We start from the raw sequence: 23307 nt of genomic DNA, 5'->3' as shown, positions 1-23307 counted from the left end.
CTAGAATTTGAACTGTTATGACAGTCAGATGTTACAACTATAACTATCTTCTCAATTGTGAGAGTACAGTAATATTTAGTTTTAAATAAAGTTTTAAATGAGACAGAGACTAAGGCAGACAACCAAAAAAAGGCAATGCTTGAATTCGAACAGCGCATAGTAACCAACTCTAACAGCAAAGTGTTCTGGAAGTATGTACATTCAAAGCAGAGACCTCACTCTCCAGTTGGTCCTCTTCGCAATCCCCACACAGGCCAGATTACGGACAATCCCAAAGAATGTGAAGAAATTATTGCTGGATGCTATGCAGGCATCTTTACTGTCGAAAATCAAAATGTTCCATTTCCATCACCTCTGACACTGGACTCTATAACTACTATGAAATTTACACCAGCAATGCTACAATACCACCTTAAGAATAAATGTAACTATGCCTCTCTTGGTCTCGATGGTGTTACATACCTACTTCTGAAACGTGGTGGGTACTTTCTTCTGAACCAGCTTTCACTATTCTTTCAATTCTGTCTTGACGATGGTGTTACTCCAGAGCAGTGGAAAACTGCCAGTGTTATCCCTCTGTTCAAAAAAGGTCACCGCACATCACCTGTCAACTATTGCCCCGTCAGTCTTACTAGCTGCATCGCCAAACTGATGGAATCTTGTGTCAGAGAAACCCTCTGGAACTTCTGGAAGTCTCACAGCCTCATCCAGCTGTCACAATTTGGATCTATTCCTAACTCCAGCTGCTGTAATCAACTCATTTAGTTTCTTGAGGACATTACCTGAATCACTGATGGTGGCTCCTGGGTGAATGTTGTTTACCTTGACTTTGCTAAGGCTTTTAATTCTGTGCCACACAAAAGACTTATGGTGAAACTCTCTGCAATCGGTGTAAGAGATGATTTCTATAACTGGTTGCTGAAGTCCTTCATTATCAGCCAAAAAGAGGTTGTCACAGTTCTAGGACAGCACTCTTCACTCTATGAGATGACATCTGGTGTACCACAGGGATCTGTTCTTGGGCCCCCTTTTATTTGTTGTATATATTAATGACATAGATGCCAACTTAAAGAATGCCACAGTGCTGAAATATTCAGATGACATCAAGCTGTACCTCAAAATAAAAAGGACAGAATCTGTACACTATAGATCTTTATTGCAATCAGACCTGGACACGATGCAGCAATGGATCATGGACTGGCAACTCAAGCTGGCTGTGGACAAATGTACCACCATGCATTTTGGGAGGAAAAACCCAGTGTCTACTTACTTTCTTCTGAACTACAACACTAATCTCAAAAAGTCTTCTTGCGAACGTGAACTGGGCATTATTGTTGACAGTGATTTGCGTTGGATAAACACATTGCTACAATTGCTAAGAAGGCTGAGGGTGTCTTGGCATCACTTACCAAGTCCTTCGTGAGCCGCTCTCTGGCTATTTATCTGAGGCTTTAGATAGTTATGGTGCGGCCTCACCTGGAATTTGCATGTCTGGTCTGGAACCACTATCTTGCCCAGGATATTAATCGTCTGGAAACCTTTCAGCAATGTGCAACCAAGAGAATACCCTCCATCAGGCATTTGCCATATTCTGAATGCCTTACTTCCCTGGGCATGGATACATTGAAACTATGACGTCTAGCAACTGACGTGGCAGACGCCCATAAAATTATTAACCATCTTACTAACAATAACTCTGAGCATCTTTTCAAATTCCACCTGTCTAACACCCGTGGACATGTTTACAAAGTCAGAAAACAGCACAGCTCCCATGACTTTCGGAAACACATTTTCACACTAAGAGTTGCTAAAGTATGGAACAAACTGCTGGCATCAGTTGTTAGTTGTCGGAGCACTGCATCCTTCAAAACTTCCTGAGATTCGCCAACACTACACCTGATTTTCTCCCCTTCATACACACGCAAGCATGTATCTGACTCATGCACTGTTCACTTTCCAAACATTTGTACAATACTGCATATGCTTTATATGCACTTTTGACAAGTTGTAGTGCACCTGAGCACTATATACAATAATTTCATTATTAAATTAAACTTTTCAACAAATAAATCATTTCAGCTAATTATGTTTGGATGATTATAAATTCATAGCTTTAAGTAATCAACTGTTGTACCATTATATTCATATAATATACTGGTCTGTCTTATGCAACATTGTGTTTTACATACATACATACATGCATATGTATGCACACACACACACACACACACACATTCATACATGCATATTTAGAGTTGTATTTTATAACAATGGGACTGTTTACCAAATTAAAATTTCTAATGTGACTTTAAATGTAAACCCAAAAGATATTTCAGACCTAAATTCTCTATTAAGAAAAACATACAGTATTTGTGTTTAAAATAAAGTGAAAAGTTTGATCTTTTATTTATTCATTTTTTAAAAGAAAAATCAAAAGATCAAAAATTGAAATAAGGAAAACAAATGTATTAAGCCTCATGAAATAAATGTCTTAGTGTAGCTTCTCACTCCAAATAAAACATCCTTTCCTTGATATGCTGAAAAAGGAAGTGTAACTAGAATTACTAATTACCACTTTACAGGAGAATATATTGTATGTCAGATAAGTGCTATATTGAATTTGTAGCTCTCCTCTAACACTCTCCAGATAATGATATCCTCACATAAATTATAAATATCCTATTGAGCGAACACGAAAAATTTATTGATTTATTGTTGTGAAGGATTATTCAGTATGATTTATTTCAGATAAACACTTCAGGCTGTACTATTGGATCCAAGTCATAATCACCACGTTGACAAAGAATGAAATAGATCTTTACAGAAGATACTTAAAATTGATAGGAAGCAGTTAATAGATATGATAGTGATAGATGTTCATTATTTTAGAAATACTGTCATAATTATTAAATTTCTTACTAAATCCTGCTTTAGATAAATACTTAATCCTCCCTTAATTTTCTTTAATAATATTGGAGATCCACACCTGCACAATTATTAATCTAACATGTTTAATCAGAATATATAAATATTACCTGACAGGTGGGGTAAAGTAACCCTTGACTTCACAGAGAAATTAACAATCTTACGAGGGTGAGCTGGAAAGTTCCTAGCTTTGGGCAAAAGAAAACACAGGAGGATCAGTTAATTATGATTTTATTCAGCATATTCTCCTCTCAGATTCACACACTTATTGCAGCAGTCCTGCAGGTTTCTAATCTCTGCAAAAGAATTTGGTAGGTTGGGCCTCCAACCAGGCCTTTCATGATACTCTTAAAGCCAGTTACTTTTTAGAACCCCCTCATATATTATGCTAAATAAAACTCCAGATTACAAGTTGAACTTGTCTTATAAAGCAGCAAGACAAATTTAACTTCCTTCAACAGTTAAATATAAGTTGTCAAAGGCATTTCCTCTCTCCTTAAAACTATGAGAACAAAAATTAAACAAGATCAAATCATTTTGAGTTAAAAACTCAAAGATGAACCCAGATCATCATGAATCGCAATTTGCTTAAAACCTTTGATTGTAAACTTATGACTGACTACAATGTTTGTTTTCCAGGGTTTATTCTCTTGTATCAGCACAATATACAAAAATAAAAAGAAAGAGAAACACAAATAAAGAACTGGTGAATTTCAATACTTAGCAATGAACAAGTTATTTCAAAACTAGATATGATCAAATGATCTTTTCATTTGTTGTGTTTTTTCATTTTATTTTAAATCGTTTGTTTTGTTTTTTTTATTATTTATAATCCCTGATAGAAAAACTACCATAACTCAGATTTATTATTACTATCAACAATTACATCTTTACCTATATATTCTCCAAAAATTGGACCTACATTAATCTAATTGCCTATTATAATAACAGAATGTTGCTATTCTTATCACAGTTATTTGTTTAACTATTAGAAGATAGAACATGTAATTCCTCTAATTTTGTTTAGTCTGTCATATTTATTTAGTCACAAGTCATGCAAAATACAGTTGTAGCTTTTCAGAAAATTAGATGTCAAAACTCTTTAAGTGCCCAATTGCACCAGTGTAATAAAAACTGCAGCTTAAGGTCATATCTACTGATTGCTATTTACAACAGTATTGCTTACAAATATTCCAGAAATTTTAATTATAGTCTCGTTTAATTTTCTAAAAGCAATGACAATTTGAGTGTAACCTGTATGCTCTGTTATTGATTTAACTATAAAATGTTTAAAACTTTAAGAAATGAATAACAGGGAATATGTTCAACAACTTTTATGGTTATGTTTTAGAAACATGACTATGAAAGTTGATTTATCTAACAACCCATCCAAACTTTCTTTGATTTAGTTTACAGCACATTCTACTCTAAGCACTCATTGTTCAACTTCTGCATGACAGTGAAAGACAATTGAATAATAATCCCTCTAAAAGTCACGGAGAGTTAGAAAATACAGAATACTATGATGATGGAGACATAAAAAATTATGCTGTTGCTAATTTAAAAAATTGCTAGACTCTGTGTGGGGAGGAGGGGGGTGCATGCGTGCCTTAATAACTCAAAGAGGCCAGTAGCATGATCTTGGATATCAAAAATTCACAGCTGAATTAACATGCATAGGAAAAAAAAGGACAATCTGACATTTGGAAAGTCATGAAACAACCCTTTTAGTGCCAGTGGCACAACAAAATACACCCAGTCCCAGTTTCTATTGGATAGATGTTGTTCTTCTCATCACCTGTGGTTGATGGTAGGAACAGCATCTATCCATAGAAACCAGCAAAAAATAATGATGTATCCAACAGAAGAGCAGGATGATTCTATCCTCATTCTTTGCTTTGTTGCATGTGCCAAATGCCAAAAGACTATATCAGGTGGTGAGGCAAACAAATAAGATGAAGGATTGCATATGGCAGCAAAACAGAAGAACCACCTCGTGCAGATGGTTAGATGAAAGACTGCAGAAGGGAATGAGACTTAGGACATACTGTGGTAGGTGGTGAGACAAAACACTAATCATGAAGAATGGCAAGACAAAGGACTTACTGTGGCAAATGACAAAATATTGCAAGTTCCATGCCAGAATAGAAGAGCAGAGTGCAGTAATTTTAAATAAAAGTTAAACAGATTAGGAGCTCTTTAGTTTTCCAACATGGGACAGCTTCTCTAGTATCAGTGGCACAATAAAATCCACTCAGTCTATGCAACAACCATCTTTTGTGGAATTGAACTCAAAGCATAAGGGCTGATAATCTAATACCATATCCCCTCGGTTAGTCTGCATTTTACTAACATAAAGATAAGAGAAGGATTGAAACTTTTTCTGAGAGAAAAATATTTATTATTGCTATTTGGAACTAAACCAGTCTTAATTAAGTAAACCTATAACCAAAGATATCCTAGCTATGATAATCTTGTCTGTTTCCTATGTGAAAGAAAACCTGAACTACATTATTCAATATGTCCTTTTTTTAAAAAAAGCTAATATAGTGTGATTTGAAGGTAAGATGGTAGCTATTTCTTGGAGGTTAAGCAATCATGTAGCAGTTCTTTTATTGACTCAAGAATGATTTTCTATGAGCCAGATGTTTGTCTTATTAATGCAATTTGGATAATATTCAGAACAAAGAGATAGTACTTTCCAGGAAGATATATTTAAGCCATGTAAATTGACAATGTCTATTAAGAATGAAAATATTTTTTAGCTGGCTTTACTTATATTATGACATAAAAGGATAAAGTCCCTAGATAAGTAATGGATTACAAAGCTTCGTCACTCAGCAATTTTAATGTTTTTACTTTTATTTTATTTCCTAGTGTGTTGTACATTAAGAAAAGAAAATCAAGGAAAAATTTGTTCAACATTTTTATATATATTGTACATTTTACATCCAGTTTTCCATTATATTTTTGGCTGAATGTTCTATAAATTCAAATATTGTGACAAATTGTTGGAGAAATCTATAAAATACAGTCAGATTCAACTCTTAATCTAACTAATTCAACCATGAAAGTGGAACGGATTCTAATTTTTGATTGGAATCATGTATCTAGGCAAGAAAAACAATGTTGTCTAAGTGGTAAGTCTGAACTTTTGATCATCTAAATCAAAGATTCTCAACCCATTTTGGCCAAAGGCTCCCTTTTTACTCTTGGAGTCACAAATGCCTCCCCCCCCCCTACAAAATATTTTTATTTTTCAATATACTACTTATTTTGATATCAGCAGATAGTGATTAAAAAATAAAGGACGTTGTTTTACATATGCGCTTGTACACAGTCGGGAGTACAGATGTACAAATTGAAATGCAAAAACACGAAATAATGAATTGAAAGTTTGGTAATTGCATTTATTTCCACTATGCAACACTTATGAGATCAACATGTTGTCTATCAAAAGAGTGCTCTTTGGTACAAGTAAATGCCAATGAAATCATTTCAAACCGTTCCAATTTTCCTTATCAAAACAGCTAGAACTTGTGCAACAATCTGATATATAAGTTAGTGTCACCTGGGAAGAGGATTTTTTATGCTCAAGAAAGAGAGTGTATTTGATAGAAAATGTTGAAATACATATGTACTTCATAAAAGTAGAAAATTGTGGAGGATGGCATTCACTGTACTTGGATCTAGTTTGACTGAGCCACAAAATCAGCTTCCTTTTAAAATGATGTAAAAGAATCTGAAAATTTGTCATATCAAAGATTCATTTCTTATTCAGGATCTTGTTTGTTTCATTTATAAAATCTGCATTTTTTAAAAAGAAGTAAAAAATTTGGAAATTGATTATTTTGATGCAGTTTTCTGTGCTTATTCTTATGAAGACATGAACTTCTGGAGAAAAAATTTGACACACACAGATTTTTTTTTTAATTCGTGATCCGAATCTACCATTCATTTCTCTTTATAATTTCCAAATAATTTTTTAAATACTTCAAAATCAAAATTGCATAAATATGTGTGACAGAAACAGTAGTTAAAAAATTAAAAAATAGATTTTTGGGAGATCTCTTATTGTGACTGACTTTTATTCCATTATTCTAATATCTTCTGAAACTTATACATATACATGTATAAATGTATACAGAAACATACAAATATATACACACACACACACATACATTTTTACAGAGTTTTATATACATCCATGTATATATATAAATATTTCAGCATATCTACACAATTGTGCCCTAAAGATTTGCTTCTTCATAACCTTGAGAAAATTAAATATTTCTTTTCTACAAATATGCTTCAGATCATGTAGATTCTGATTAAATTGGATTCATTGTAAAAACCCTTTGTCCTTAAAGGAGTTTTAGAAAATTTACACCATTAAGCTTTGTTGTATATATATGTATATATACGTGGGTATATACATATTGTTTTAATTATATCTTTATATATGCACATACACACATAAAAACTGGCATACCATCAGTTACGACAATCACAAGTATCCAAAATTTCTTCACCACTCTTCCAACTTCATTTTTCATCTTAAAAAGGCTTTCGTCTACTTGGACTATATGTCGTACCTCTGCACGACTGTCTGTCTACCAATATTGCTGATGGACATGCAGTATGTCACTGGCATTTCACATATAAAATCAGGATTATGTGAAAAAAAGTGAAGACCATCAATTGACTTTCTTCCATAAAAGTATTAAAAAATTATTTGAAAATCATAAAGAGAAATGAAAGGTAGATTCACACTGTCTGTATTTTAAAACCACGAATTAAAAAAAAAAATTGGGTGTGGATGGGGATTTTTTTTTTCTTTTTTGCATAATCATATCAATTCCATTATGCAGAAGACAGAATTGTAAAAATTTTGTAAAAATTCGTAAAAATACAGAAGTTATGTGGGGTTTTAGCACATGCTTACATCATAATTCCACCCATTCATATATATACATGTGTGTGTGTTTTTGCTAGTGTCTGTTTTTCTTTAGTTTTTGTTTACTTATACACAACATCAAATGAGCCAACGTGGTACTCTCTGTGTGGTTGCTCAATTTACTAAAAATAACAGCCAAATTTCCCTCATACTATGTTCTTGTTAGTATTAAGGAAAGGGAAAATGTTTATTCTTCTCCATCATTATAATTAAAATTAAGATTTTTAATTTCGTTCGGCTTTATGAATTTAATTTTTCTTAAATGCTTCTGTCCATTGCTTGATACAGGAAACTAGAAAATCCTGACCAAAACAGAGAAATTCTAACTTAACAAAAAATATAAAAAGAGAAAGGAAAGGTTCTGTTTTCCAAAGCCAAAAGATGTGCTTTTAGCTGGGGTGTAATTTTATAATTAAAACAAATTCAAAATTTGAATTTCAGAACATAAGACTTACTATGTTATCTGGTGTACAGCCACAGCACAAATGGGTACAAAACCTAAAACAAATCTATGCGTGCATGTGTGTGTGTGTGTGTGTGTGTGTGTGGTTGGGTCTTTAATAGTCAGGGGTCAATTTAAGTTCAGTTGCAGAAAGGACTTTAAAAGGGCAACACACGCAATCATATACATACAAACATACACATACACAAATACATACCTATCAGCCACTCACAAAAGCCAATTTGATACAAAATTCTGACCACCATTTATATATTTGCACATAAACACACACACACACATTCAGCTTTTCGATTTTATTCTTTACTTCTTTTTCTTTTAATCGTTTGTCACTATTCATCTGTTTTTAGTTTTTGTTTGGGGGGGGGTTCATTTTAGCGACACCAGTAACACATGGTACCAAGAATTTGCTTGATGTCGTTAAAGTGGAAAAAGTGTTTTTTAAGTTTTTGAAAATTTGAAACAAAAAGACATGTTTTTTTTTTTAAACCGACTGTTGCAGAGATGTGAAAATATGGCTACTACTTGTTGATTTCAAATTAAACTTACCAAAGATGAGCACCCCCGAAGTCTCTTAATTCCCCCTAGAGCCCCTTTGCTCCCAAACGCCCCCTTGAGCTCCAAATGGCTCCTGTTGAGAATCTTTGATCTAAGTCAATAAACTAAACACATAGACCTTTTGGTTTCAAGTTAGATCTTACAAGTATTATAAATGAAATAACTGAACCACACAATAAAGGGATCAAATGATTTAATTAACCAAACAGTTCTGGTTTAATTAGGGCACCATATAACTTAGATCAATCTTTTACCAATTAGATGTGAGTAAATCTGTTCAAATGACTTAACTTGGAAAATGTTAATGCGAAGCCCTGAAAGATGTGAAGGATTATGTGTAACTAATGGCAGCTGTCACTCACTCAAGTGATTTTATATCTAACAAATTTCACTAAAGGAATATCTTTCCTGCTTCCACTCCTCTTGCTATACTTAATTGCTCTGGTGCCAGGTAAGTGAAACAGAAGTTTAATAGCATCCATGATGAGATCAGAATACAATTTATGCTTCTTTAGCTAAAAGCTGTAAGCTTATCCACTTGGTCATGCAATCTCATTATGATTTTATTATGTATTGTTGAAAGCTGCTATCCCTAAGGAAATTCAGTTCATTCTTTTGAAGAAAAAATAAAAAACTAAAATGTAATGCTGAGATTATGAAAGTTTAGCAGAAGAATTGTTGGATCATATTACAAAGACAAATTGTCATAGCTTGCTTTTTCAGCAATCTGTCAATTAAAATATCAACATATGTATCAATATTTGACATAAACAAGGGAAGATGTGGAGTAGTAAAGAAGATAAAGAGCCATCTTGTGATGCTTTATGATATTTAGGGTGTTTTCTTGTAGTTTTTGAGATTGATATCTATCATACCCAATTTTACTTGTGTTTCAAGAATTTCTGTCACAATATAGTTACTCGTATCACTTGGCAACAGTCAACCACTTATGAAACAAGCAATGTAAAAACAATTATTTAGTATAAATATTGAAGATTAAACAATTTTTTTAAACTACCTAATTCATTGGTGGATAAGCAATTAAGCATGAAATAATTCCTATAGCTTTAATTATCAATTTTGATTAAAATATGATTGATCATCAAAAACATGATTTTTGTTTAATAACACACTAAAAGAGAAAATATGTAATGAAAGGCATAGTTGACCTTGGTGGAATTTGTACTCAGAACGTAAAAACAGATGAAATGCTGCGAAGCATTTTGCCTGGCATGCTAACGATTCTGCAAGCTTACCACCTTGATGATAATAATAATGATTTCAAATTTTTGCCACAAGGGCAACCCCAATGCATGACTGGTACTCATCCCTTACCTGGCAAAGATGAGTTAACTTGTCTTCGCCCAATTTGTCTTTTTCAGAGTGCGACAAGTAAACTTGTTCAAAACATAATTTCAAAAACAGCCACAGACAAGTTTATACATCAATTCATAGCATTTCTCGGTTTTTATGTTTTTTTTTTTTTACAAATTATGCCCAGATGTCGAGTTCAGAAGATGACAATGAGTATGAACCTTCTATTAGACGCTTGAATACATCAGATGAGAGTGCAAGCTCATCTGATAAAAAAATTTTGTCTGAAAATGAAATGTTTTCTCCAAAACAAAGTTGCCAGGAAACATCATTTAACATCCATTTTCTATGCTGGCATGGGTTGAATGGTTTGACAAATTCTAGTGAGCCACAAGGTAGCATTAAGTTGCAGTGACACATTTAGCATGGATTCTGTGGCTGGAAGCCCTTCTTTATGCCAGTGACATTGCAATGTGTACTAGGTACTTTTTTACACACACACACACACACACACACACACACACGTGTGTGTGTGGAGAGAGAGAGATCACTCTTTTGATTATGGACAGATATAAATCACTATTCATAAATGTTTCTTCTGAAATATTTCAAATATTTTTCTTTAGTTTTTGAAATGAGTTGTCAATTCACCATTCTGGTAAAATTATTTATTTACTTTCCAGGTAACACAAAAAGTAAACACTATGGTTTACTTCATGTATGAAGTATGAAGTATAAACTATACATCATACAAGTAAAAGCTATCATCAAGTATAAAGTATACATATATATATATATATATATATATATATATATATATATATATATATATATATATATCAAGTAAACATTGTGGTTTACTTGAAATGCCGAAATGAAAACAAAGCATTGTTTATTATAAGAAAAAAAAAATTAATTTTAAAAGCATGCAAATTACCAAGAGAGAAAAAAGGTTCAGGTAACTTCTAAGTAGTTATTTAGAAACAACAGTTAAAAAAGTAACAATTTTAATATACAATGATGTGTAAGAGTCAGCAATGCTTTCATTTTAAAAGCTTGTGTAATATGAGAAAAAACCCATTTAAGCAACTTAGTGGTATTTAATTAAAAATAATATTAGAAAATTCACATTAATTATAAGATGATGTAAGGAACTCTTCTCTAGATGCTGTCCAGGATATAGGCACAATAATTTGTTATAGGCCACACTAAGCTTTGTAGAGTCTCAGCAATTGTTGGGAAATAAAATATTTTTGACTATAAAGAGAAATGCTTGTGTTTGGGATGCAGAACTAGCTGCCTTAAGGACATTCTTTCACTGTGGAGGGTGCCAGGAAGAGGAGAAGTAAAAATTATGAAATTACAATGGAATTTTGAAAATAAAAAAGAATTTTACCAAAATGGTTATCTCAGTTGTCTGATACAGCATAATACAAATGAATGAATAATAATGTCATAACTGAAAGCTATTCTAAAATCCTGTCATTTTTTCAAAAAATCTCATCAAGTGGGCTATGTCCATAATCTTTTGCATAGCCTCCATGAATTGTGTGAAAGAGAAAGGACAATATCCTCAAACTAGTGATCCGGCCCAAATGCTTGCAATAGAGTGGACTCTGCCTAAGAATACCCATGGCATCAGACAGTGATGTTAAACTGAACAACAGATTAAGAATACCACCCAGTTTGGCCACAACAGGATTTAAACTCCAAACACTAAGAGTAAAAACAAATACTGCAAGGCAACTGGTCTGACATTCTCATGGTTCCACCAAGCCGATGCTCTGGACTACTATTTTTATAACAACCTTGAAAGAATGTAATGCAAAATTGATCTTGGCATGGTTTGATCTCAGAGTGGAAAGAATCTGAACAAATGTCACTGTAGATATATTTAACAATGTCAACTCTGTATTTCATGCCTTTGAAGTTGACAAAATAAAGTACAAGTATCGATATTATTGACTGGAACACTTTCCCTCAAAATTGTTAGCTCCTGTACTTAAATCAGAAATTATTATTATTATTATTATTAGTAGTAGTAGTAGTAGTAGTAGTAGTAGTAACAAGTGAGAGAGCAGTGCATGCCATCAAAGTGACACTGTGGTAAAATATATAAAGCCCAATATACCCATCATGACTACCAGTCTGATAAGGGTACATGAGATACATGCATCACAACCATATATGTGCAACATGGTGATCTCGTATCAAGATAAACAGCGCATGACCTTGCAGGTGGGGCCCAGTTAGAATTTTCTTCAGATCAAGTAGCCCATCCTGCTCAAAAGGTCTCTAAATAAGAGTTGTTTAAGAATGTTAAATGAAACACTCATGTTTCCAAAGGTGAATTATTCAAACCCCAAAGAATTCCTCTCAACACATGGCTATGATGCTCCCCCACTATTTCTCCTCATGATCAGAGATGCACATATCATCAGCCACCAAGGGACATGCTCATCTGGTTAAGGTCAAGTAACTATATATATATATATGTATGTATGTATATATATATATATATATATATATATATATATATGAGACCAAAGTGTACATACACCACTATATTTTATGTATAGAAAATACAAAAATTGGAACAGGACTACAAAACATCCAGACAGTTAAGTGATACAAAAAAGGAACAACAAAATATCCAGACAGATGATACAAGGAAAACAAGGACGGGTCATTCAGAGTTTTCTATCCTCATTCAAGTTCCAGATTATCTTTGGAATTTTGGCTGGTTATACTCGAGATTGCTCCAATCTGGCCAGCCCCAAGGAAAAAATAAGCTAAGAGCATTAGATTCCTTGGAAGAAAGCAGCAAATGTATATGGAGACAAAAATGGAAAGAAACAGAGAAATGTTACACAAATACAAATGCAATTATCGGGACATAACAACAGTTGTCTTTTGACTAAGGATGAATTAAATTTAGCTGGCATGTGTGGAAGTAAAGCCCTATGGCGGGGACAATGCTCTTAGCTTATTTTTCCCTTGGGGTTGGCCAGATTGGAGCAATCTCAAGTATAACCAGCCGAAATTGCAAAGATAATCTGGAACTTGACTGAGGATAGAAAACTCTGAATGACCCGTCCTTGTTTTCCTTGATTCATCTGTCTGGATATTTTGCTGTCCCTTTTATTGTATCACCTATCTGGATGTTTTGTGTTCTTGTCCCATTTTTGTATTATATATACATATATATATATATATATATGTATATATATGTATATACGGTTGAAATATATATACATAGAAATAATTGTACCTCATATACAGAAAAACAGCAAATGTAAATATAATATAATGTAAGCAATGAAATAGTAATTAGTGCCCAGGAAAAGTAATATTTCAAGCAAACTAAAGCTTGATGCAATAGATGTTACAATTCATATACATAGAGACAGTTTCTAATAATCATTAAATTAAATATATATTTCCTGTTGACCTTATTTGGGGATTTGTGATATCAAGGAAGAAAAGTTTGGCTTGGAAGACTATTGATTTTTTTTATATACTATGCACAAAACAGGGAGTATATACAAAGAAATGAACGAATCTCACTATATTATTGTAACACATTTTGCTAATTCTTTTGAGATGAAAGACCAAATAAATCTCATTGATATTTGAACTGATAGCATGGAAAGACAAAACTAAGCATAAATAGTATACACTACCGTCTCTGTAAACTGATGTCAACAAGGAAACACAGCTTATAGACTAAGTGTTATTTATGTATGTATGAGAAGGTAAAATTTAGACAAAAGTGATCATGCATGCATGTCCTAAATGTCAATGAGATTGAAGCCAAAGAATAAAAGAAAATTGTAAATTGATTTACAAAATAAGAAGAAAAAACCTCACAGGATATGATATTAAATCAGAGTATGTTTGGATGTACTTTATAAACAAGATAATGTAAATTCAAGGTGGTGGAAGATGACACAGAATACATGGTAGATAATCAAAAAGATAAGTAAATTTACAAAATAGTGAAGCTATAACTCCTCTGAAAGAATTCACACTGAGTGAGGAAAAATGGGAATATTTCTTACTTGAAAGTAAGTATTTAGGACAAATTATCGACAGGAATGGACAATGACCAGACCCGTCGAGGGCAGGTGCAATTAAAAATATGCCACCTCCAACTAATACACTGAACCACAAAAGAAATGTGAGATGTGTGTGACTGTGAAATATTTTAACTTCATTTTGTCAGAGATAACTTTGGATAAATCTGATAAAGTCAATTTCTTGGATGCATTTCTATGGGTTATTGTCATGTGTTCTGGTAGTGGATGGATCCAGCACATCAAGATTGTCGGGTATGACATATTCAATACCATGTATGCTCTCCCTGGGTGTTCAGAATGCCCAAACATCGTTGGTACATGGAGTGCGTGAGGCGGTTCACAAAAGCCATTAGCACCTGTGCCCACACCCTGAGGAAAGCTGCCTCCAGTTCCACATGGGTTGTCAGCCTTGGGACCACCTGTTTCAGCCATCTCTGGATTTCTTCCCACAGGTGTTCAATTGGCTACAAGTTCAGCCACAGCATGGTTATGATGTTGTGCTGATGCAGGAAGTCCATAAACCAACATGTCTTGGAATATTTACACTTACATCCCTGATACAAATTTTCAGAATTTACCATATAAAAACGACATTTTAAAAAATCATGTTTCTTTTGCAGTTCAGTGTATAACTTACCTTACAAGCTTTTCTAGGTCTAGTGAATTATTATCAAAATTATAATGATTTGCTAAAAAAGAATGTGAAGTGGAATGGTCAAATAATTGTCAAAAAATGTTTGACAATATTAAAAACTATTAATATCAGATTTGTTGCTGGCTCATTTCAATCCTGCAGCAGAGATTGTTGTAGCTTCTGACACTTCTGAATATGGCATAGGAGCAATATACACAAGTATAAAGACGGTAATATGAAGGCAGTGGTTCATGCCTCACATTCTCTGATAGTAGCAGAGAAAAACTGTAGTCAAATAGAGAAAAAAGTTCTAGCAATCATTTTTGCCATGAAGGTATTTCACAGATTTTTGCACAGTAGAAGTTTTCAGCTACAAATTGATTACCAACCATTATCAATTTTTGGGTGAAGAAAGGAATTCCTACCCATACTGCAAATAGGACACAATGCTGGGGTATGATATTATTGAATTACGACTTTAAAAGAGGTTAAGCCATGCAGATTGTTAATCAAGGCTAATTCCAAAAAATATGGAACTATTCAAAGATACTGTGACTGCTGCACTGCAAACAGAAAATGAAATAAAAAAACATTTTGTGTATCATCATTTGGGAGCTGCCAGTAACTGTTCAAGATATAAAATTAAAATCAGACAATGACAAATTCATTGCAAAGATGAAAGAAATATTGAAGATAAAAGAAAGTAAAAATATACATAACACAAATGTGAAACATTTTTCTCTGTGTGATAACGTGTTGATATACGCACAAAGAATTGTAGTGCCAGCTGCGCTACAAAAGTATATATTAAGTGAATTTCATATGGGACACCCATGGATTTCAAGAATGAAATCAGTAATGAGGAGCTATGTGTACTGCCCTATTATGGACCATGATTTTGAACAATTGCTGAAATCCTGCAGAGGTTGTGAGAATGGACTAGCCGATCTTGTATAAAGTAGTAGCATGTTTGACTGAGGGTAAGAGATGAGAAATTGCAGGAAATCGAAAGGTGTTGTTTGTGAGTTCATGGAATTGCAAGAAATTATTGAGAAGTTGCTATAGTTTCTTGAGGATTGTTTTGGATTAGTTACAGTTGTTGGTAGAGTATTTGGGAATACATTAAGTGGAGACAGTTGGTGTCTACCCTGTTCTGCAGTACTATATATCACACTATGTTAGTGCACGACACTAAGGTGACATATACAGAAACCACGCCATAATACACACACACACACACACACACACACACACACACACATATACAAGGGAGAAGAATTTCTAAGAATACAGAAAGTTGGAAAGCTGATTACCAGATGTATTTAACTTGAGATTGTTAAATTAAGGAACTAAGAAATAAAGGAAAAATAATTTTTTTTTTTTAGTTTTGAATTATAATAAAAAAACTTTTCACTTCTCAGATATTTACATAAAAGAACAAATATTTACATTGCTTACTATATTCAATTTATTTAAGATATGTTTATCCAATGTAACATATATTCAATTTGGACACCATGTGAGCAGCCAAAACAAACAAAAACAAAAGTACTAAAGATGGCCAAGTAATAGCCAAGCACTGGACTCCAGGGCATAACTGTATTTAGCTTTGTTCCTTTCTGTTCTGATCAGAATCTCATCAGATATTGGCTTTAGTTTCCATCTCTCTAACTAAGGCTGATAAAATATAATGGACTCAATTTAACTGATTATAGCATTTCTTTATAAAAATAAGCTTGGAGCCCAGATACATGAAATAACACCAAAAATATAAATAAATATGTGAATAAGAGGCAAACCTTTTATAGAATATTTCTTGGCTAAAATGTCTATTGTCATTTTCATATGCATTTCAGCTATATTTATTTAAGCATGTGATTTTAAGTTAATATTCAAGAAAATTAGTTTTATATTCTAATTATAAGAAATAAAAGTTAAATATTTGGCTTCTTATGATTATGCAAGAGTTCAATCACTATGACTCCAGTAAAATACAGCACTTATTTCATCAACCTCAGAGGTGTTTCAACCTATGTTTTGAATTTGAACATAAATTTATGAAACTAACTATTGCAAGTTTGAATACCTATTTAGAATGCCAAGCCTTAGTAAACTAAAATAATGAATTAAAATGAGAAATAAACAGATATCTTTTGAACTTAGTACACATAACAAGGTGAAACAAGCTGCAACAATAAAAACTAAAATGCAAATAATCATTTATGATCAGTTAAACTAGTTAGACTGTTGATTGGCAGCCCAGTCAAGATGGTATTTCTTCTTCTCCTACTCTTGTTTTTTGCACACATATACAAAATGACTTTCTAAATTGAAATTCCATTATGCAGCTGAGGAGTACATTTTCATTGCACATTTTATGTGGTGTTCTCACTACATAAATAAATGAAGTTTGTATGAAACGTACATACTGCTATAACCTATTGAATTTTTGTTGCTTTTCTTCAAATTTTATTCACCAAATCTCTTGATTTTGTTTTTGGTTTTTACCCTACCAAATTCTGGTGCCTCAAACATTTTAAGTACCACACTTAATCTTTTGATTAAATCTATATCATTATATATATACATGTATATATATATATATATATATATATATATATATATATATATATATATATATATATATATATATGGACAACACACACACACACACATACACACGCACGTACGTACACCAATTGCATACATATTTTTTGTACGCATACATGTTCGTATGTGTGTGTGTGTTTCCCGTATATCAACAAAAAAAAATTTTCCCCCATTGGAAAAAAAAAAAACAACAAAAGTCTTAAAACGTGTGCGTCGCTAGAAGGGGACTTAACTCTTGTTTGTAAACAATGGTAGCTTTTTCTCCGACTTGAAAATTGTTAAAAGTTATGGTTGAAAATCGATTTTCACAGCTATACGCGGGTGCCTCTGAGAGAAAAAGTTGACGAAAATGCAGATAGGGTCATGACAAATGTCCTCCTCAAATTGGAGCGACATGCGTGCTAATTTGTAGACGTGCATAAATTATATTTCCGTACACACACACACACACACACACACACACACACACACACACATCTTGCCTTTTATAGATACGGATAAGAATTAAGTTTGACAGAATATGAATGTTTAATTTTTAAAGGTTATGTTGTATAAATAAACTCTTAGGGAGCCAATTTGGCAGGAATCTTGAGTAAAGTAACATTAAGCAGTCAATACGTAACATATACTTTGTCTTTTTCTTAAACAGGGCCTTATTAATGAAAGCGGAACTAGGTTTTATATTAAATGAGAACCTTAATTAGTTGAGTAAAACGTTCTACTGAGAAAATGAAATTTAAATGGGGATTAAGAATTTGAAGCCTTTTAATTCTTTTTATCAAGAAAATATAAGCAAACAAATTAGAGATGTTGGTACTTGAAAACCAATGACATAGCATTTTAACAAAAAGTTAGAAATTATAGTATCTACAGACATCATGTCATCTTAACTCCTTTTTTACAGGCATTAGAGGTTTATATGAAGTAAAATCTCTTCTTCTCATCACAATTAAAAATAATGATTTGCCTTTATTTTAAATTAGCAAAAAAGAAAACCAAAAGAACTTTTTATAGTATACTACTTGTACATTTTCTCTTAAAGGGACTGAAATTCAGAATGTAGGAGGACAAAGCTAATTACAATATAGCATTTTAGTCTCATGCTCTTCTATGTATACCAATTTGCCTCTATGCAAATTGATAGTACTCATCCTAATTTCATCAGAAAATAAAGACAGCATTTCTTTCAATGAAAAAATATGTGTTCAGTTTGACATAGAAATTCTTAAGTGCTCAGAAGAAACACTTAAATCAATTAGATATAAAAGGTTACTTTATTTACAGAAATAATTTGTAATATATGATAGAGAAATACAGAACAGTCTCTGAAGTGAAGCTAAGGAATTAGTTGTCTAAATATGGGTTTAATTCTTATCACTGTTATTTTAATCAGGATCTTAGGCAAATCACATTAATATTCCATTTGCTCTCGTCAACCTACTCAATAATAATAAATACATCTTCTAATCAATATCAAGATAATTAACATTCAAAAAACTGCCTAGGAGCAAAAGCACTTGCTCCAACAATTCTTAGTCTAACATGATTTGCAACACTATAAGACCTATGTTTGCATGAAACCAATATAGAAGAAAATAATGAATAAACAATAATTAACACATAGTTGTATGCATGTGTAAGTGTAAAGTTGGAAACTTGATTATCTAGATATACTTAATTTGAGATTAGTAAATTAAGGAAGTAAAGAAAGTAAAGAAAAAAAACAATTCTTAGAAATTTTTTTTAGGTTTGAACTATTTATGTAAAACAAGAAATATTTACATAATTATTTACATCTAGTATACTTAGATAGCAACAAAAAAATTAATGAAGAGTGCTAAACATGGTCATTGTTTTATGTGCATGTGCGTGTGTGTGTGTGTGTGTTGTACATATAAAGAGTCCAAGCTATACTCTTCCATTCAGCTGTGTCTGATGACTGTTAATTTACTTTCCCTTACTTGGAAGGTTCTTTAACATGAACTCATTCAACAACATGAATTAGCTGTTATGAATCTAACTTTAAAGTACTATATAAATAATATACCCATTCTATTGCCTAATATATGAGTGTCTGATATATTTCTAACTTATGAAAGTTTATGGGCAAATATATACACACACACACACATACAAACATTTATATACACACACATATATTTATATATATACAAACATATACACACATATATACACACACAAACATACACAATGTATATAAGAGGTGGAAAAGAGTGATGACCAGAGAAATATCAATATACATAATTGTAAGTGTGAACACTCTGAAAAAAAAAATGAAACGACATTTGATTAATAACAAACACAGTAAGTGTGAACTTAGAGGTACCAGTCTTCTGGCCATAATCCGAAGTTGAAGAATTAAAAATCTATGAAAGATCTATGAAAACATGGATGGTAATACACCAAGAAGAGAGAATCATTGAAATTTTCCACATACACTTATATTTTTATGAAGAAAATAAAGTGTCATGCATCTTGAATCAAATTATAGTAAAACAAAGCTACAGTTGCATACTCAATATTGTTCTAATCACCAAGTGTCCCAATAAAAATATAATGGACACATATGAAAGAAGGATTCAAAATGCAATGGCATTAAGGAAAAATATGAGTGCCAATATTATAGCTGAAAAAGCATCAGTCAAGTGAAAACAATCCTTCAAACACATTTTAAAAAGTTGTCTGAACCAATATAAAAGCTCATGAAGTAATTGATGATGCTTGAAACTGCACCCACCACCAAAAGTAGTGTAAATGAAGAAAATCATAAAAAAAAGACTGCTTGATAGCATTTAATTATTTTTTTAAAATTGTTATTTACTATGATATCCATAGTTATCCTTGTTCCAAGGCCTCAGTAGTTAAGGGGCAGTTTAGCTCCATATGAAAGTTTGCAAAAGGGATAATTTTTAACAATATTGTAAGAACTGAAATAAATTTAGATATTACAAAGCCTCACTGTAGGTAAAATAAAAATGTAAATGCATTCATTCTATTCTTTTAATGTGTGGGGGAAAAAGGGAATAAATCTCCTGACTGACAGTTTCATGGTTTTTTGAACACACATCAGAAAAGATATACCCAGTTTGTATGACTGATATTGATTGTAGAAGGAAGCTGGATATGTGTTCTCTGAGGAGTAATCAACAAACCATGAAACAGTCTCTGTCAGAAGATTCCTACTCTCTTTTCTCCTACACATCAATAACTTGAAAGAATGTGTTTTACATTCTTAATTCACCCACAATGAAGCTCAGTAATATTTAAATTTATTTCAGTTCTTCTAATTTATGCTATTCTGTGCATAAAAATAGTTTCATAATGTTGTAATCAAATAAAGACTTCTTCAACTGGACAATTTCACAACTAAGCAGTTGAGGAACTGTCCAGTTGAAGAAGTCGTTATTAGCTTACAACATATTATTAAGCAAAGCAATAAATAACATGACCCCATGGCACCTATTCACTTCTGGTTGTTTGAGTTAGTGTGAATTTAAATGTAATTATGTCCAATAACACAGATATGATGTGAATTTTCTTCTAGTCAGTAAACCAGTAAAATAATCTTTTCTACTCTAGGCACAAAGCCTGAAATTTTGGGGGAGGAGACCAGTCAATTAGATCGACCTCAGTATGCAACTGGTACTTAATTTATCGATCCCAAAAGAATGAAAGGCAAAGTCAACCTCAGCGGAATTTGAACTCAGAACATAAAAACAGATGCTAATGTTTCTGCCAGCTTGCCACCTTAACCCAGTAAAATAATGACTCAGAAACCATGCTTGACCTTGTAGTTTGATACCAGTAATATATGATTGGTATTCTATTCCTACACATATAAATGTATTTACTTTGTATACTTCTATCACACACATATATCAAGCATTCTTAAGTTTTTGCACAAAACAAACACATTTTCTATATCACAGAATTCCTAATTCTTTTGCCATTCCTTCTAGATATCAGAAATTGGTCTGGATTACAGAATAAGATAGGCCGTTAATTCCAACACCAGAGTATACAAACTGCTTAACAACGCATGCAACAACGCTAAAAAAAGAACATAAATGAAAGAGGATTAAAGAAATAGGTGAATGAGCAAGTTAGTAGAGGATAATAGTCAAGTAAAGTAACATGTTATAAGCAATATAAACATTTTCCATTGAATGTAAAAGCTGATTAAAGGAGAATTCAGAAAGCAGAACAGATGTGGATTATGTTCAAATAAATTATCTTGAACTTGGGTGATAACAAAAACAGTGAATTTTTCTGCAACTGTTATTTCTGTGATTATTCAAAAAACAATTTCCCAAGATTAACTTGTATTTTATTTACAAGTTATTAGCATTTGTCTTTTAAAATACTTCATAGACATTCAAAATTAGTCTTTAGTAAAATATTTTTTACTTCCATAGTTATTAATATTTTTCTCAAAACCTTTTCATTTATAATTAAAAAGAATCATAAAAAAACATTAACCGTGATATGTTTTTATCAAGTATAAAAATATTTTAGCAAATTCAGTAGATGAAGTTGAAATATAGAGTTGAAAGTTTTAGAGCAGAAAACAGCAAGGTTTAAAAAATATATATTGCAAAGCTAAGATAATAAAAATTCTAACCTGTTTTCTTTGTTTGTAAGACATCATCTTTTGATGGAAGATCCGTGACAAAATAGGAATCAATCGGCTGTTCATTGTCTGACCCATCTGATGAGGGTATATTCCTGGACACAGAAGATGGACTTAAAGGAAACAATTCTTGTTCTGATCCAGTATCTGCTTGATAAGACGTTGGAATTTTACCACTGTCAATTGAGGCAGAAATGTTTTGTGTAGTTAGTGCAGAGTGGCTACCATCAATGGATAGTGACATATTTTTTGGAGAAGATGGACTAGATTTTGCCAGATCTAAAAGTCGTGGTTTAGAGTCAACCTGGAGTGATAAGCCTGGTGATGAAAATTTTGGGCTGCTTTGTTCAATTTCATTACTATTAGATGAGCTTCCAGCCATATTATTGCTTGGTTGCTTTTCTTGTGCAAAATTTGACACTGGAGAAAGTTTTTTGTGGCCATTCTGTTCAACCCCCATGTCTCCTTCAATAGTTTTGTCTTGTGTGGACAGAGATGATGTTGATATGTTCCCAGATTTTTTGGCAGCAGAAAGTATTGGTGAGGTGGCTATGGAAGAGCTTGAGTCACTGTCTGAATCTCGATATGGCCGACTACTAACCCTCTTAACACAAACGCGTTCTTTCTCTTCACTAGGGTTGCCGCCTCCATATGACCCAATGAGGCGAGACAGTCGGAAGCTGTCTGCTTCAGAAGGAAAACCAACACGTTCTACCTCTGTGTCATGCAGTGTTGAACCTCCAACTGGTGAATTCTCCTGACTACTGTCTCTTTCCAGTTCATCAGGTGGCGGTACACTTCCATTTGTTATTGCTCGACGGATTTCTTCTGTTACAGCTTTGCCAGCATTTCCTGCACCAAAGGAAAATATTGAAAATTATATTTTAATTAAATAGCTTTAAAACATAAAATGGCATGCATGATATTTATTTTATTTGCACCTGTGTAAAACCTTATTCAAAAAGTCCAACGTAAGAAAATCATGATGTGAAAAGAACCAGCTAATAGCAGTAAAAATACTACAGTAGCAAACAGTAGAAATGTTGTTGCATACCCCCAAGTTAGCCCTGATTCAGCTAACAAAAATTCTAGCTGTTGTAACACTTTTTCAAATATGTA

General features: G+C 32.7%; 1 protein-coding gene across 11 annotated transcripts in view; it reads right to left on the bottom strand.

Moving 5' to 3' along the window:
• Positions 1-23307, bottom strand: part of LOC106879475 (uncharacterized) — a 419118-nt gene that overhangs the window by 67798 nt on the left and 328013 nt on the right. For all 11 annotated transcript variants that reach the window (XM_089358606.1, XM_089358605.1, XM_089358603.1 and 8 more), the window contains one exon: positions 22180-23040. In XM_089358606.1, the coding sequence (XP_089214732.1) occupies positions 22180-23040 (861 nt within the window). The remainder of the gene's footprint in view (positions 1-22179; positions 23041-23307) is intronic.

The sequence above is a fragment of the Octopus bimaculoides genome, chromosome 10 (genome assembly GCF_046866305.1).
Source record: "Octopus bimaculoides isolate indiv1 chromosome 10, ASM4686630v1, whole genome shotgun sequence".
NCBI lineage: Eukaryota > Metazoa > Mollusca > Cephalopoda > Octopoda > Octopodidae > Octopus > Octopus bimaculoides.
Note: the sequence above shows the minus strand (reverse complement) of the source record. Positions and strands in the feature narration are given on the sequence as shown.